Source organism: Monodelphis domestica, chromosome 3, assembly GCF_027887165.1.
Source record: "Monodelphis domestica isolate mMonDom1 chromosome 3, mMonDom1.pri, whole genome shotgun sequence".
NCBI lineage: Eukaryota > Metazoa > Chordata > Mammalia > Didelphimorphia > Didelphidae > Monodelphis > Monodelphis domestica.
In genome coordinates this window covers 487,574,442-487,589,985 of record NC_077229.1, presented here as the reverse complement: position 1 = coordinate 487,589,985, position 15,544 = coordinate 487,574,442, and the positions used below count along the sequence as shown (strand labels likewise).

Here is a 15,544-nt window from a genome sequence, read left to right as displayed (position 1 = left end):
CCTTGGCAGTTGCAGGGCCTGATGGTCAGTGGCGGGATTTGGGGTGGGGTGAGTGTGGTGATGGTGCTGCTATTTAACAAATCTGGAGCTCAGAAGGGAGGCAGTAACCCTGGCACAAATTATCTTTAGTTTTTCCTTCCTGGTGTCTTGATGGTTCAGCTAAACTTCCTCATCTGTCCTGTCAGTAGGGTTGGTTGACATGAAGATGCTGATTGCACACTAGGACCTTTCAGCTCTTCATTTTCAGTTTTCATTATAAATAATAGGACTGTGTCTAGAGTTTAGTGGAAACAGAGTACAAATATTAGTGAATCAATAGTTTCATGTTTAATTGCTTCAGTTCTGTAGATGCAAGATGTAAAAGTTGTAAGACCATAGGCTTAATATGTACTTGTTTTTTCACATAACTTTGATTTTTTTTAAAGAAATACTGAGATAAACATGTTTTGTTATTTGTTTTTTTCCTCTTTTTTGATTGCATGAGAAATTCTAGTTACTTGAAAGCTTGGGCTTAGTTGAGTTTTCCTTGTATTTAACTTTATTTGGAACTGACTAGACCTATTGCAGAGTAATTTTTTTGCAAATTTCTTATAGAAATCAAAATTCCTAATTTTATTTCTTTTGCCTTTTCTCCTCCTTTTTTGTATAATAGAAAATGATGTCAAATCTCTACGCTCCATCATCAACCCTCCTATATCTAAGTAAGTAATTTCATACATATCACCTGCTTTTTATGTTCATTTTAATTTGTGAAGCTTTTTCTACTCTGTTAATTTAGAGAATGCTATTTTTCTCTCAATACCTTAATTTTAATTATGAAGCACAAAATACATGATATTTTTTCAATATTTTAGCAGCTTTTTTATGATAGTTTTTATCTATCATTTTTATAGTTAGGAGTAATGTAAAAGTATAAAAAAGTTTCCTTTTTTATGCTAATTACTGTCACCCTGATTATACAAATAGTCCCAAATACTATAACATTTCATGATTAAATACACATCACTGCTATATCAAGCATGAAGCACTTTAGAAATATGTTTATTCCTTATTTGCAATTCCGCTAAAGGCATTCAAATCACTTATTTTAATTAATATGTTTACTCATTAAATTAATTCGTGTATTACCTAAAATATATATATGTATATTTTTCCTTTAAACAGAATTCGTAATATTGGAATTATGGCTCACATTGATGCAGGCAAAACCACAACTACAGAAAGAATATTGTATTATTCTGGATACATTAGATCTTTGGGAGGTGAGAATTGTTTTCCTATCACCATTAATTTATATAAAAAGAAAAGTAGTATTGAAAAACATTTTGATGAAGAAATGTAATAGATGGCCTTTCATCCTGCCATGAAAATATTAAGTATATGGTTGTTTCCCTGAGGTATTGATATGTTTTTATCCTTCCTCTAAGTTCCAGAACCTTGACATTGTATTGGACTTAAAGTAATATTTTTACAAAAGAAAAAAAAATCCAGAAATTAAAAATTGTGGTTTTTTTTCTTTACATTTCAGTATTTCCATTGCATTCAGCATCTCAAATGTATGCTTCAGTCATTTGAGTTTCTCACACAAATCTCCTACATAACATGTGGCACAGCTGACACTGTGTGCACTGCTATGCCTTTCTTCCCACTGAATAATTGGCTACAATCATCTTTACCCATTTGATGAATATGAGAGAAACATCAAAGTTGTTTTATTTTGTGTCTCTCCTTTTGCTGGTGATTTACAGCACTTTTTTTCACACAGTTGTTGATATTTTGCATTTCTTTTTTCTGAAAACATTTGTATCCTTTAACCACTTAGCTGCTGAGGAATAACTGGCTATATAGTCATATCAATTCCAATTACATTTATCATGGTTATCATGGGAAGAAAAGTGAACAAGCATTTATTAAGTGCCACCACTGTGCTAAACAAAGATGATCTCATTTGATCCTGGACAACAACCTACCTGGGAGATAGGTGCTGTTGTTAATCTTCATTTCACAGTTGAGGAAATTGAAGGAGATAGGTTAAATACCAGTTAGGAATTGTCTGATATTTGATTTGATCTCATTTTGTCCTTACTCCACACCATGTGTTATATCCACTGTGCCATCTAACTGCCTTGGATCAGATTTTTATCAGAATATTTGAGGCAATGATTTTTCCACTTGACAATTTAAAAGTCTGGCTGAATTTGATTTTGTTCACGGAAAGGTTTTTAAGTGTATGTGATTGAAATTATGTTTTCCTCCATTTAATTAATTAAACCAGGTTTTCATGGCTTGAAAATTATATTTATATAATCTTTTATTGATGCTGTTCTCTAAAGTAGCTTAAACTATAGGTATACCTTCCACATTACAGGGGTTAGTAGTGTAGTGCTGCCACAATCCAGAAAATCTTGAGCAAAATTTTTTGGCTCTCCCTTCATAGAAGAAATCTAATTTTTTTTCTTATATGAAGTATTTACAGTGAAAGAAAGTGTGTGTATTTATGATATTAAAAGATAAAATATGTTAACATTATGCAGTACTACACATGTATTTCATGCATTTCTGAGTTTCTAAACTTTTTCTTTGTCATCTGCTGGTCTTCGGATGTTATATGTGGCTTCTACAAAACTCGAAAAATTTCCATTTAATTTCTTGTACCTACTATGATATCAAAACTGAGATGGGGAAAAATCATGATGTGGAAGGGATATCTGTATTTTGTTATGAGAATGCAAAAAATTATTGACTAATTTGATATTTCTGTCTTTTTTTTGGGAAGATGTTGATGATGGGGACACAGTGACAGATTTTATGGCCCAAGAGCGAGAAAGAGGTATTACTATTCAGTCAGCTGCTGTCACATTTGATTGGAAGGGGTACAGAGTTAATCTCATTGATACACCAGGTATAGTACAATTGATACATTGATATGCCAGGTATAGCAGTTATAACAATGTATAGATATGTTACTAATTTCTGTTACACTTTAAAAATTTTATTTATAATTTTTCATTAGGTCATGTGGACTTCACTTTAGAAGTTGAACGCTGTCTAAGAGTATTGGATGGTGCAGTAGCTGTATTTGATGCTTCAGCAGGGGTAGAGGTAAAAAATATAACCAAAATAAATAGAGATTATTGCAATACTAAATAAATTAATGGCTCAGAAATGTTTAGTATTATTTTTTATTTGTGATAGCTCATGTAAATCAAAGTGTAGAATAATTTAATTCTTGTATTTAGTCTTAGATAGAATTTATTAATAATTTTTAAAATAAAATACCATTCTGTAGGAAATGTAAAGTTTAATTTAATGGAGCATGCTTGGCTATGTTAAATTATACATAATTATTTTAATTTATTATTTCTCACATTTAGATTTTAAAAATATACTCACTATGGATCCTCTTCTCCATTCTCTGTCTAAATAGTTCCTTTATTTATGTACAGTTTGAAAGCTACTTTATTTCTTCCTTCTTTGTTAATGTGACCTTTAACCTGTGAATGATTTAAGAGATACTATTGCCTTTAAGCTTCCAATAAAAACCTTCTGTGACATACATTGATTTTTACCTATCATTTAAAGTCCACTCCAGCTACTATCTCCCCAAGAAAGTTTTCCTGTTCTAGTCAGTGATGACCTTATTTGTTAAAGACTTCATACACGGAGAAAACTTGACTACTCTCAGCAATAAAGTGATCTGGGACAATCCTGAGAGACTAATAATGGGGAAGACTATCCACCTCCAAAGAAAGAACTGTTGGAGTTGTCTTTCACATTAGTGCATTTATGGTTTTATTTTGGGGGTTTGGTTATGTATGAATTGTGCTCTTTAGACAATGACCAATATAGAAGTATATTTTGCATGGCAATTAAAATAGAATTTAAAAAAATGTCATACATGGAGTAGTTAGGGAGCATTGTGGATTGAGAGCAGGCCTGGAATCAGGGGGATCTGGGTTTAAATTAGGCCTCAGACACTTCCTAGTTATGTGACCTTGGGCAAGTTACTTAATCCTCATTGCCTAGTTGTTACTGCTCTTCTTTCTTAGTATTAATACTTAGTATCTTACTTAGTACTGATTCTAAAACAGAAGGTAAATGTTTAAAAAAAAAAAGATTTCTTGCATCACTGTGCATTCCATTGAAAAGAAGACTGGACTTTTGAGTTTGAGTAGTGAGCCTTACTTTCCACATCTGTAAAATGAGGAAGTAAATCTTTCCCCTGCACATCTGACAGAGCTATTGAGAGGATGAGATGATACAGCATATGAAAAATACATTAAATGTAAACTGGGGATTTTTTGGTGCTCTTTTCTTCTCTGTATGACCTTATGTTTTGCCCCAAGATAGGCTTCGTGTTCCCCCAGTATGTAAAAATAGACTCGAATCCAGGACTTCAATCCCCAGAATCCTTGCTCCACTTCCTCAGAATGCTTTGTAATATCACTGAATTCTCACCTGGGCCAAGATCGAGAAGGGGTATTTAACCTGATTGGAAAGGCTCTTTGCTTCCCTGTTTTCCGCTTGCAAGCAGATGTGGCTCTTTTCATAATGTAGGTGAGGTTGTGTCTAGGCCTCTCTCTGGCCTAGTCATGTGCTTTCTTATCCTGTATTTTCTTTAATCCTTAATCTTTAATAAACCTCATAAAAATATAATACTCCTTACAGAGAGAAACTAATTTCTACCTGCCTCAGTTTCCTAAAATTTTAATCTTTAAAGTAGAATATAACATCTTTAACAGAAGTAATTATTTTTTCTTTTAAAAGAAAACCTCATTATAGCTTCATTTTCATAGTGCCTCCATTTCCAAATAAACACTCCTCTCATCTTCCCAGAGAGCCATCCTTTGTGACAAAGAAGGAAGAGGGAAAAACCATCCAATCAGAACATCCACCCAGTGTAGATAATATGTGCAGTGACCACCCTTGTCATCCCTACTTCCACAAACAAAGGAGCAGGTGTATTTTCTCTTTTTTTGGGAGGAGAGGCAACTTCCTTGTTTCTGTCTTTGTGATCCTGGCATACCCTGTGAACATGGTGGACACTTAACAATTAAAGTGAAAGTTGCCTGAAACTAGAAGAGAGTTGATTTACCAACTATTGACTTTTTTGGTGTTGTCTGAGGCATTTCACTTTAAAAATAAATAAAATATTATTGCTATCTTTTGCTTTCATATAACTTACATTTCCTCCATATATCTTTTCCTTCTGCTAGAGAGCCACAACTTAGCTGACTTTAGAGTTGGGAGGGACCTCTGAAGTCATCTCATCCAATCTGTTCATTTTACAGATGAGGAAACTGAGGCTCAGAAAGACAGAATAACTTGCTCAATGTCACACAGATAGTAAGAGGGAGAGGTAGAATTTGAACTCAGATCCTTTGATTCCAGAGACAGTGCTTTTTCCACTCTACTTCCAGTCTTCCTATCAGTTTTCCTTTGTCATCACTCTATATGTGCCCAATGTTTTCTTATTAAAGAGACCCATTTTATTGCCTACATGGTCTTTGCCTAGATTTTGTGATGTGCTTGAATAAGAGATATCTTGTTCTATGATGTATCCTATCTTAAGGTACTAATAGGGGAAGCATTCTCTGGATTTTTTTTTTCTGTATATATTTTAGTTGTCTCTATTATGCTTTTAGCACTAAAAGGAGTTGTTTATGTGTGGCTTCAGGCTTTAATGAACAACAATGGTTTAATGGTATCTGCAGCCCTAAAGCTTTATGATAATCCCACACCCAGTACTTTTTAGAGTGGAATTTAGTGTTCACACTAAAAGAGGAGAAAAACATAAGTGCTGATATTTGTAATATAGGTTTTATGTTGTACATTTTCTTTAAAAGAAAACAAAAATCATGCCAACTAAACTTGGTATGAAAATAAGATTTTTTTTAGAATCTGTAATTTCTATAGAGTATGTGAAAACTCCTTCATAAATGCAGGACTCTTATTTCTATGTACCTGAAAATCTCAGACAGTTGCTGAAGGTACTGAGAAGTTAAATAATGTGTCAGTTCTGAGACTTGAACCTAGGCCTTCCTCACTCAAAGCCGGACTGTCTTTTCCGAATACCACATTGACTGTCTTGAGAAAATATAATCTCTAATTCAACTTTCTGTTATTCATTCCATCTGGCACTCCAGATCCTATAAAAATCTTGCCATCAGGCAGTATGAGGAATACCTTTCCTTCAGGTACTAAACATGTGCTGGCCACAGAGCAAAGAGTAACCTACAAGAATATAATATAGCTTAATAGACAGAATAGTATTAGATTAGCAATCTAGTTCTAAATAGAGTGTTTAAGCCTATCCATATATTAACTTATCAGAAAATAGAAAACAAATTAGTCACCTTAGGAAAGCAATAGAACTCTTGGGAAAAGACTTGTGATTTTGCAAATATGGTATTTGAATATGGAAGAATAGATTCCTTCCCAAATGAATATCAGTTTACTCCTTTAGGAGCAATATAGTCTCTTAAATTTGAAAGTTAAGGTAAACTGAGAGACAGTGGTTAAAGCATGATCAGTCTATAGTTCGGCTAGCAGTAACCAATAAATTGGTTCTCTGGGCTCTCAAAGATCCTGAGGTAGGGCTTACTAGCTTTCATACAGATTTGAGAAATACCAAATTGGGTAGGTGAAGAAGACAGTGTGATTGGTTACAGGATAGCTAGCATCATAGGGGTGGGGAAGACACACAAGGAAAGAGGGCTAGCACCCACATGGTGCCAGTAACCACCTTTCTCCAACAGTTAAGAATTGTTAGTTGTTATATGGGATCCATCCTCATCTTGTAATCTTTGCTAGAGGACTAAAACTACCTGACTTGTTCTCTCCTTGAAAGAGTTAAAAACTTACCTAATTAAACAAAGACAGGCAAGCACTGGTGACATATATTTTGGGGATGGTAACAAGTTGAGCTTAACAAAAGTATCCCAGAAGTATCTTGGAGTACCAATATGGGAGACAACTTTTCTTTGAAACAAACTTTATTTTTTTCTTTTCTTTTTTTAATTTTTATTTGGTCATTTCCAAACATTATTCATTGGAAACAAAGATCATTTTCTTTTCTTCCCTCCCCCCTCCCACCACCTCTCCCACAGCCGACGCGCAATTCCACTGGGTATCACATGTGTTCTTGATTCAAACCCATTTCCATGTTGTTGGTATTTGCATTAGAGTGTTCATTTAGAGTCTCTCCTCAGTCATATTCCCTCCACCCCTGTAGTCAGGCAGTTGCTTTTCATCGGTGTTTTTACTTCCACGGTTTATCCTCTGCTTGTGGATAGTGTTTTTTAGATCCCTGCAGATTGTTCAGAGACATTACATTGCCACTAATGGAGAAGTCCATTACATTCGATTGTACCACAATGTATCCGCCTCTGTGTACAATGTTTCCCTGGTTCTGCTCCTTTCGCTCTGCATCACTTCCTGGAGGTTCCAGTCTACATGGAATTCCTCCACTTTATTATTCCTTTTAGCACAATAGTATTCCATCACCAACATACCACAATTTGTTCAGCCATTCCCTAATTGAAGGGCATCCCCTCATTTTCCAATTTTTGGCCACCACAAAGAATGCAGCTATGAATATTCTTGTACAAGTCTTTTTCCTTATTATCTCTTTGGGGTACAAGCCCAGCAGTGCTATGACTGGATCAAAGGGTAGACAGTCTTTTATTGCCCTTTGGGCATAGTTCCAAATTGCCCTCCAGAATGGCTGGATTAATTCACAACTCCACCAGCAATGAATTAGTGTCCCAACTTTGCCACACCCCCTCCAGCATTCATTACTTTCCATAGCTGTTATGTTAGCCAATCTGCTAGGTGTGAGGTGATAGCTCAGAGTTGTTTTGATTTGCATCTCTCTGATTATAAGAGATGTAGAACACTTCTTCATGTGCTTATTAATAGTTTTGATTTCTTTATCTGAGAACTGCCTATCCATTTCCCTTGCCCATTTATCAATTGGAGAATGGCTTGATTTTTTGTACAATTGATTTAGCTCTTTATAAATATGAGTAATTAAATCTTTGTCAGAGGTTTTTATGAAGATTGTTTCCCAATTTGTTGCTTCCCTTCTGATTTTAGTTATATTGGTTTTGTTTGTACAAAAACTTTTTAATTTGATGTAGTCAAAATTATTTATTTTACATTTTGTGTCTCTTTCTAAGTCTTGTTTGGTTTTAAAATCTTTCCCTTCCCAAAGGTCTGACATGTGTACTATTCTGTGTCCGCCTAATTTACTTATAGTTTCCTTCTTTATGTTCAAGTCATTCACCCATTCTGCATTTATCTTGGTGTAGGGTGTGAGGTGTTGATCCAAACCTCTCCCACACTGTCTTCCAATTTTCCCAGCAGTTTTTATCGAATAATGGATTTTTGTCCCAAAAGCTGGGATCTTTGGGTTTGTCATATACTGTCTTGCTGAGATATTTACGCCAAGTCTATTCCACTGATCCTCCTTTCTGTCTCTTAGCCAGTACCAAATTGTTTTGATAACCACTGCTTTATAGTAGAGTTTGAGATCTGGGACTGCAAGTCCTCCTTCCTTTGCATTTTTTTTCATGATTTCCCTGTATATCCTTGATCTTTTGTTCTTCCAAATGAACTTTGTTATGGTTTTTTCTAATTCAGTAAAGAAGTTTTTTGGTAGTTCAATGGATATGGCACTAAATAAGTAAATTAATTTGGGTAGGATTGTCATTTTTATTATGTTAGCTCATCCCACCCATGAGCAATCAATGTTTTTCCAATTGTTTAGATCTAGTTTTAGCTGTGTGGAAAGTGTTTTGTAGTTGTGTTCATATAGTTCCTGTGTTTGTCTCAGCAGATAGATTCCTAAGTATTTTATATTGTCTAGGGTGATTTTGAATGGTATTTCACTCTCTAATTCTTGCTGCTGAAATGGGTTAGAGATATATAGAAATGCTGATGACTTATGTGGGTTTATTTTGTATCCTGCAACTTTGCTAAAGTTGTTGATTATTTCGAGTAACTTTTTGGTTGATTCTCTAGGATTCCTTAAGTCTAACTTTATTTTTTAAACCCTTACCTTTCATCTTAGAATCAATTCTATGCATTGGTTCCAAAGCAGAACAAAAATAAAGACTAGGCAAAGAGGTTAAGTAATTTGTCCAGGGTTACACAGCTAAGAAGTTTCTAAGGCCATAGGGCTTCTTGTCTATAGGCCTTTAAATTAACCCAGAAAGTTAATTCCTGAGCTCAACTCAAGGATGGAGTAAGGTAACTAGATAGATACAGACTCAATTATAAAATTATTACAGCATAAAATCAGTTACATTGTACAATCAATACAGAAATCAATATGACAGAAACTTGAGATATTAATTTCGATCTTTTCAGTTCAGTGTAAGAAATGAGCTTAATTCTGTGTTAAAATTTATGATTACTATTGCATGATAAAGTGCATGTATAGTAACAAATGTTTATTGTTGTAAAATATGTTTACATTTTTTATTATCTTTGTCTTAGGCACAGACTCTAACAGTATGGAGACAAGCTGATAAACACTCTGTGCCCCGAATCTGTTTTTTAAATAAGATGGACAAAACTGGAGCAAGGTACTGGAAATGTTTGTATTTTGTTTGTTAAAAGGAGAAAATTATTTGGGCCTTTAATGAAGTAGAACTGAAAGTCATAATCTGAACTGTTTAACTGTTCTGGAGATCAAAATCTATATGCCTTCTGATAATATTTTTTATCTTGTCTCATAAGCAGTATTGCAAGCAATCCGAGACAAATAATATTTTTTTGTGAGTGAATAGCTTAATAGAGCTGTTGGTAGCAATCCCTGCTGATAGTGAAGTGGGTAGCTAGCCGACTTGCCAGTTTTTTTTTTTAATATAAACATTTGGTCCCTGCAGAATGATTGAAGACACTTTGGCTATCTTTGTTTCTGGAGGCAGAGAGTGAAATACTATTCCTTTTTCTGCCATCCTAATTAGCTGTGAGAGGAGTTAGATACTTCTGTTATTCCTCCTCTCGTTAGCTCTGATTGGTTAATATAAATATAGAGGAAATGAGCTGGTTTTGTATATAGATGTTAAGAAATGCACACAGAAAATCAATTGAGTTTAATGTCGGGACATAGCAATAAAACAGAGTAATAGTTGAAAGTCATTGCTTACAACTGTAAATTTCAAAGGAGAAAGAGAGAATAATTCTAGAAAAACCTAAAGATTTTAGAAAAACTGAGTTCAGGAGAGAACACTTTAGAATAAGAAGAGATGAAGGATTTAGAGGTTATAGATCAAAGAATGGAAGGCAGCAGTAGCTTAAGAGATTTGACCTAAAAGTCAAGGAAAAACGGAATATAGTTTAAGAAGATTATGCAGACAGAATTAAGGGAAATTTCTGAATGGGATTTAAGGTAGATGAAGAAAGCTGTTCCCCCTGTGAATCATGGAGCAAATCTGAGGCTTAGGCAGAAAGGACTTTATTTCCTTAGTGGCCAAAAAGAGCCAAAGTGAATATCAAACTTAGATCTCCTTGGATATAGTTTGTATACCAAATCATCTCTACTTTGTGTAGATGTAATAGGGAAGAAGAGGAGGGGAAAGGTCTTAGGGGTACATATGGAAGAAGGGGAACCTTCATCTCCCCTGCTTAGCAACTGCTTAAAACAGCAGCAAAACTATGACAAATCATCTTTCACAGACAGACCTCAGGAAAATCTTGACTTGAAAGTGGAAGGTGTGATAGTTGATTAGGAGTAATGTGTATAAAACTACATGTTAGAGATGCTTTAAGAAATTTATGACAGGGAGCAGCTAGGTGGCTCAGTGGATAGAGAATCAGGCTTGGAGCTGGGAGGACCTGGGTTCACATTTGGTTTCTGATACTTCCTAGTTATGTGGCAAGTCATTTAACTCCCATTGCCCAGCCCTTACCACTCTTCTGCCTTGGAACCAATACTTAGTATTGATTCTAAGACAGGAGGTAAAGGTTTAAGAAAGAAAAGAGAAGAAAAGACAAGGAAAGGAAAGAAATTTATGACATAAAGGAAGATCTAGAAATCCTTGCATTATATTACAAATATATATGTGGTTATTTAGTTACAGCCAAGTCAAATCAGGCACATTTATATGTTGTATTTCTGAATGATCTTTTCTACAATTAATAGATTTTCTCTCTCTTTTTTTTTCCTTTGTTTTTATTTAGAATATTTTTTCTTGGTTACATGATTCATGATCCCTCCCCTTGCCTTCCCCCTTCCAGAGCTGACAAGCAATTTCACTGGGTTATACATGTATCATTGTTCAACTTCTGTTTCTGTGTTACTCATATTTGCAGTAGAATGATTTTTTAGCATCAACACTTTAATCATATCCTATTGAACTACATGATTGATTATATGTTTTTCTTCTGCATTTCTATTCCCACTGTTCTTTCTCTGGATGAGGATAGCATTCTTTCTCATAAGTTCCTTTGGATTGTCCTGGGTCCTTACGTTGTTGCTAATAGAGAAGTCCATTACATTCGATTGTACAACAATGTGTCAGTCTCTGTGTACAATGTTCTCCTGGTTCTGTTCCTTTCACTCTGCATCACTTCCTGGAGGTTGTTCCAGTACACATGAAATTCCTCCAGTTCATCATTCCTTTCAGCTTAATAGTATTCCATCACCAACATATACCACAATTTGTTCAGCCATTCCCCTATCGATGGACACCCCCTTATTTTCCAATTTTTTGCCACCACAAAGAGCACAGCTATAAATATTTTTGTACAAGTCTTTTTCCTAATTATCTCTTTGGTAGCAGTGCTATGACTGGATCAAAGGGTAGGCATTCTTTTAAAGCCCTTTGGGCATAGTTCCAAATTGCCTTCTGTAATGGTTGGACTGAAATTGATAGATTTTTTAAAATAGTTTTTGTTTCTATTCATTAATCATATTAACATAAGAGTCTTTCTAAAAGGTTTATGCCAAAATTATTTTGGGATCCTGAGATGTTGATTCCACTGATTCCTAACTCCTAAGAAGAGGAGATCAAATGTCTACATCCCAGTAGGAGTTCGAGTGGGAGATGGAAGAGAGGTGACAGATGATATGGCAATAAAAATGGACCTAAATGCTAACATATCTATATGCCATAGGTTGCCAGTCTCTTACTAAGTGAAAATTGTGTTTGTCTGAGGCTGCTTTATAATAAAAGGTGTCTGAAATTAATAAATGCCAAGACAAAACTGATAGATATTACCTTTGTGTTCATGAAATTTGAGACTACTCTCTCACTTCTCTTTGACATTTATTGTATCTCCTCTTTAAAAGTCACAAGGCTACAAAAATAGAACAGAAAATTTCTAAAAAGAACCATACCTCTTTGTCATCATTGCAGACTAGAGGAGATCTGGACTGAGCAGCTATCATATGAGAGATGGCCTTTGAGTTAATTTTTGAAGAACCTCAGATTTCAACAGGCAGTTATAGAGAACAAGGACATTCCAGGCTTTGGGAATTGCTTGATCAAAGGCATGAAGATAAGAAATTATTTTGTCTGTACACATGGAACAAAGAAGTGTGAGATAAGGCTGGAAGGTAGGGTGTACTAAACTGGATAGAGCCTTGGATGCCAAGTTAAGGAGTTTAAACCTTATTGTTTATGCAGTCAGGAGCCATAGATGCATTTTGAGTAGAGAAGTATTAGGATCAATCTTTTGTAAATAAGAAACATTAATTCATCAGTGATGTGAAATAGAAATTAGAGGGAGGAAGACTGGTGAGGAGATTCTATAAGAAAACCATGAAGTTTCATTCTTTAGATGTCATCATTATGCTGAGGAAAGTGATGGTTTCTAGAGTCCAAAGATGTGGGCTTGAGTTTTAATTCTACTGGTTTTTTTATTTAAAATTTTATATTATTTTTATTCATACATCTTGTTATTATGTCACATTCATTTCTGAAAGTATCCTTTCCTCATCTACCAAAAGATGGTTCAGCTGGCTCTATTGTTTCTATGACCCTAGGCAAGCAACTTAACTTTTATTAACCTCAATTTTCTCATCTGTAAAATGAAGATTTGAGTATATGACCTCTTAGATCCTAAGTGGTGGTGATTGGGTATAGGAAGATTATTCAAAAGGATGTCCTTTTAAACCACACTGCCTCCCTTGAAAACTTAGATTTTGAGGTCATCTACTTCAGCCCCTGTTTTTTTATTTTAATTTTTAAAAAATCTCTTCCCTTGTTTCTTAGTATCAACTCTAAGACAGAAGAACAGCATGGGCTATGCAGTTGTAGTTAAATGACTTGCCCAAGGTCACACAGCAAGGAAGTGTCTGAGGCAGGATTTGAACCCAGGTCCTTCTGACTCCAGGCCTGGCACTCAATCCACTCTGCTTCTTAGTTGTCCCTCTAGTATTTTTTTGATTAAAAAAAAAAATACCCTTGCCTTATCTTAGAATCAATACTGTGTATTGGTTCCAAGGCAGAAGAGTGGTAAGGGCTAGGCAATGGGAGTCAAGTGACTTGCCCAGGGACACACAGCTAGGAAGTGTCTGAGGTCAGATTTGAATCTAGGACCTCCCATCTCTAGGCTGGCTCTGAATCCACAGAGCCACCCAGCTGCCCTTTTGTATGTTTTTTTTTTTAAAGGAAGTTAGGGAACATGGAACAGAAGCAGAAAATTATAGATTACTACAATTGTGGGTGAATGAAATTTTTAAAAATTAGTTTGAACTGAGTTTACAGATTATGTAACCTTTTTCTTTATGACTATTTTACCTCCTACAGTTTTAACTATGCTATTGAAAGCATCAGAGAAAAGCTGAAGACAAAACCTTTGCTTTTACAGGTAAATTGGTTGACTTAATAGCAACAGATTATTAAAATAACATTGGGGGCACATTTCTGTGGAAGCCCTGTGCTACACACCTCTGTAGTCCTAATTGAATGATAATTTAATTATGTTAATTTTCTTGCTTGCAGTTGCCAATTGGTGAAGCAAAAGCTTTCAAAGGACTAGTTGATGTAGTGACTAAGGAAAAAATTATTTGGAACCCTGTATCTAATTCCAATGATGGAAAACACTTTGTGAGAGAGCCTCTTACAGAAATAAATGATCCTGAATTGCTGAAGGAGGCCACGGAAGCAAGAAATGCCCTGATTGAACAAGTAAAGTAAATTAAGTTATAAGGAATATTCAGGAACTTTTAAAGCCTTTACTTCATAATTATGAGAGAGAAGAAATGCAGTTTAGGTTGTCTTCACTTGTAGAATTTAAATAAGCAGGATTGCTGATATTTATAGTGTCAGCATGCAAAGAGCAAAACATACTGCTCAAGCAAAGACTAGTTATATGTCTCATCAGTTTATTTAAGTTAGTGAGCCTGTACTTTCAACTCTCCAGCAAGGAAATAAGGTCTAGATCTATGCTTTGAACTTATTTTTTCATTAATTGTTTTTTTTGGTTAACTTCACAGCTATTGGTAAAATTTGTCATTTTCAAAGACGTTAATAGTAATCAAGACTCATGCTTTAAATATTTGAAGAGTAAATTTTGTATTTTTTTCTCTAACAAAATGTTTTTAATTGCAATGTGTAGAGAGATTAAAAAATATTTATTGATTATGTTTTATATATTGCCCTGATCTCCCAGAAGCTTATGGGGGAGCAATAAAATATTTATTGTGTGCTGCAGAAAACAAATACTTGAGAAGGAAAAGATCGAGTTAATTAACATTGACTAAATGTCAATTTTGATGCTAGCAGTGGTGTAGTAATAGAGATTAGTTCCTGTCATAGTTATCAGTGCTACAAAGACTCATACTCCCTCTCCACTCAAGCTATTTGATTGAGAATTTTTTAAGTTCACCCTTTGAACATCAGTTATTTTATCATACAGCTGAAGCATTTTCCTTCTATTTCACAGACTATATAAACCAATTAATTTTCATGTCTCTTTTATATTTATCAACAACCGTTTGCTAACCACTCACATCATCTGAAAGATTTTCCTTTAATTCAGATCATGGTGAGATATTTATGTTTTGTTTTATTGTTTCTTTTTTTTTAATGCAGTATAACTTTGCTTATTTAATTACCTGGGGAAATATGGGGAAATACCTGGGAAGACATTCAAAATATATTAGAATACATAAAAATTTTAAAACAAAACCCATCATTATAGCTTTTCACAAAAAAAAAATCCTTAAACAGTTCCCTTAACTTTTAATACTAAAGCTACCATTTGGAGTACCTTTTATTCTTCTCTTAAAAAAAAACCCAACAACCCGTATATTCCAACTTAGAATCAGTACTGTGTATTGGTTCCAAGGCAAAAGAGTGGTAAAGTCTAGGCAATGGGGGTTAAGTGATTTACCCAGGGTCCCACAGCTAGGAAGTATCTGAGGTCAAAATTTAATGTAGGACCTCCCATCTCTAGGCCTGGCTTACTGAGCTACCTAGCTGCCCCCACTTTTTATTTTCTAGGTTTTTGCAAATAACCTTTAGGTATCAGGATTTGGCTAACCATGAGCTCAGGAAATCAATAATAATGGATCTCAATTTTAATT

At 34.7% G+C, this 15,544-nt stretch overlaps 1 protein-coding gene across 3 annotated transcripts in view; it reads left to right on the top strand.

Moving 5' to 3' along the window:
• Positions 1-15,544, top strand: part of GFM2 (GTP dependent ribosome recycling factor mitochondrial 2) — a 56,040-nt gene that overhangs the window by 11,666 nt on the left and 28,830 nt on the right. For all 3 annotated transcript variants that reach the window (XM_007486529.3, XM_007486531.3, XM_056824755.1), the window contains 7 exons: positions 653-701; positions 1,165-1,262; positions 2,777-2,902; positions 3,014-3,102; positions 9,502-9,590; positions 13,764-13,824; positions 13,959-14,144. In XM_007486529.3, the coding sequence (XP_007486591.2) occupies positions 653-701; positions 1,165-1,262; positions 2,777-2,902; positions 3,014-3,102; positions 9,502-9,590; positions 13,764-13,824; positions 13,959-14,144 (698 nt within the window). The remainder of the gene's footprint in view (positions 1-652; positions 702-1,164; positions 1,263-2,776; positions 2,903-3,013; positions 3,103-9,501; positions 9,591-13,763; positions 13,825-13,958; positions 14,145-15,544) is intronic.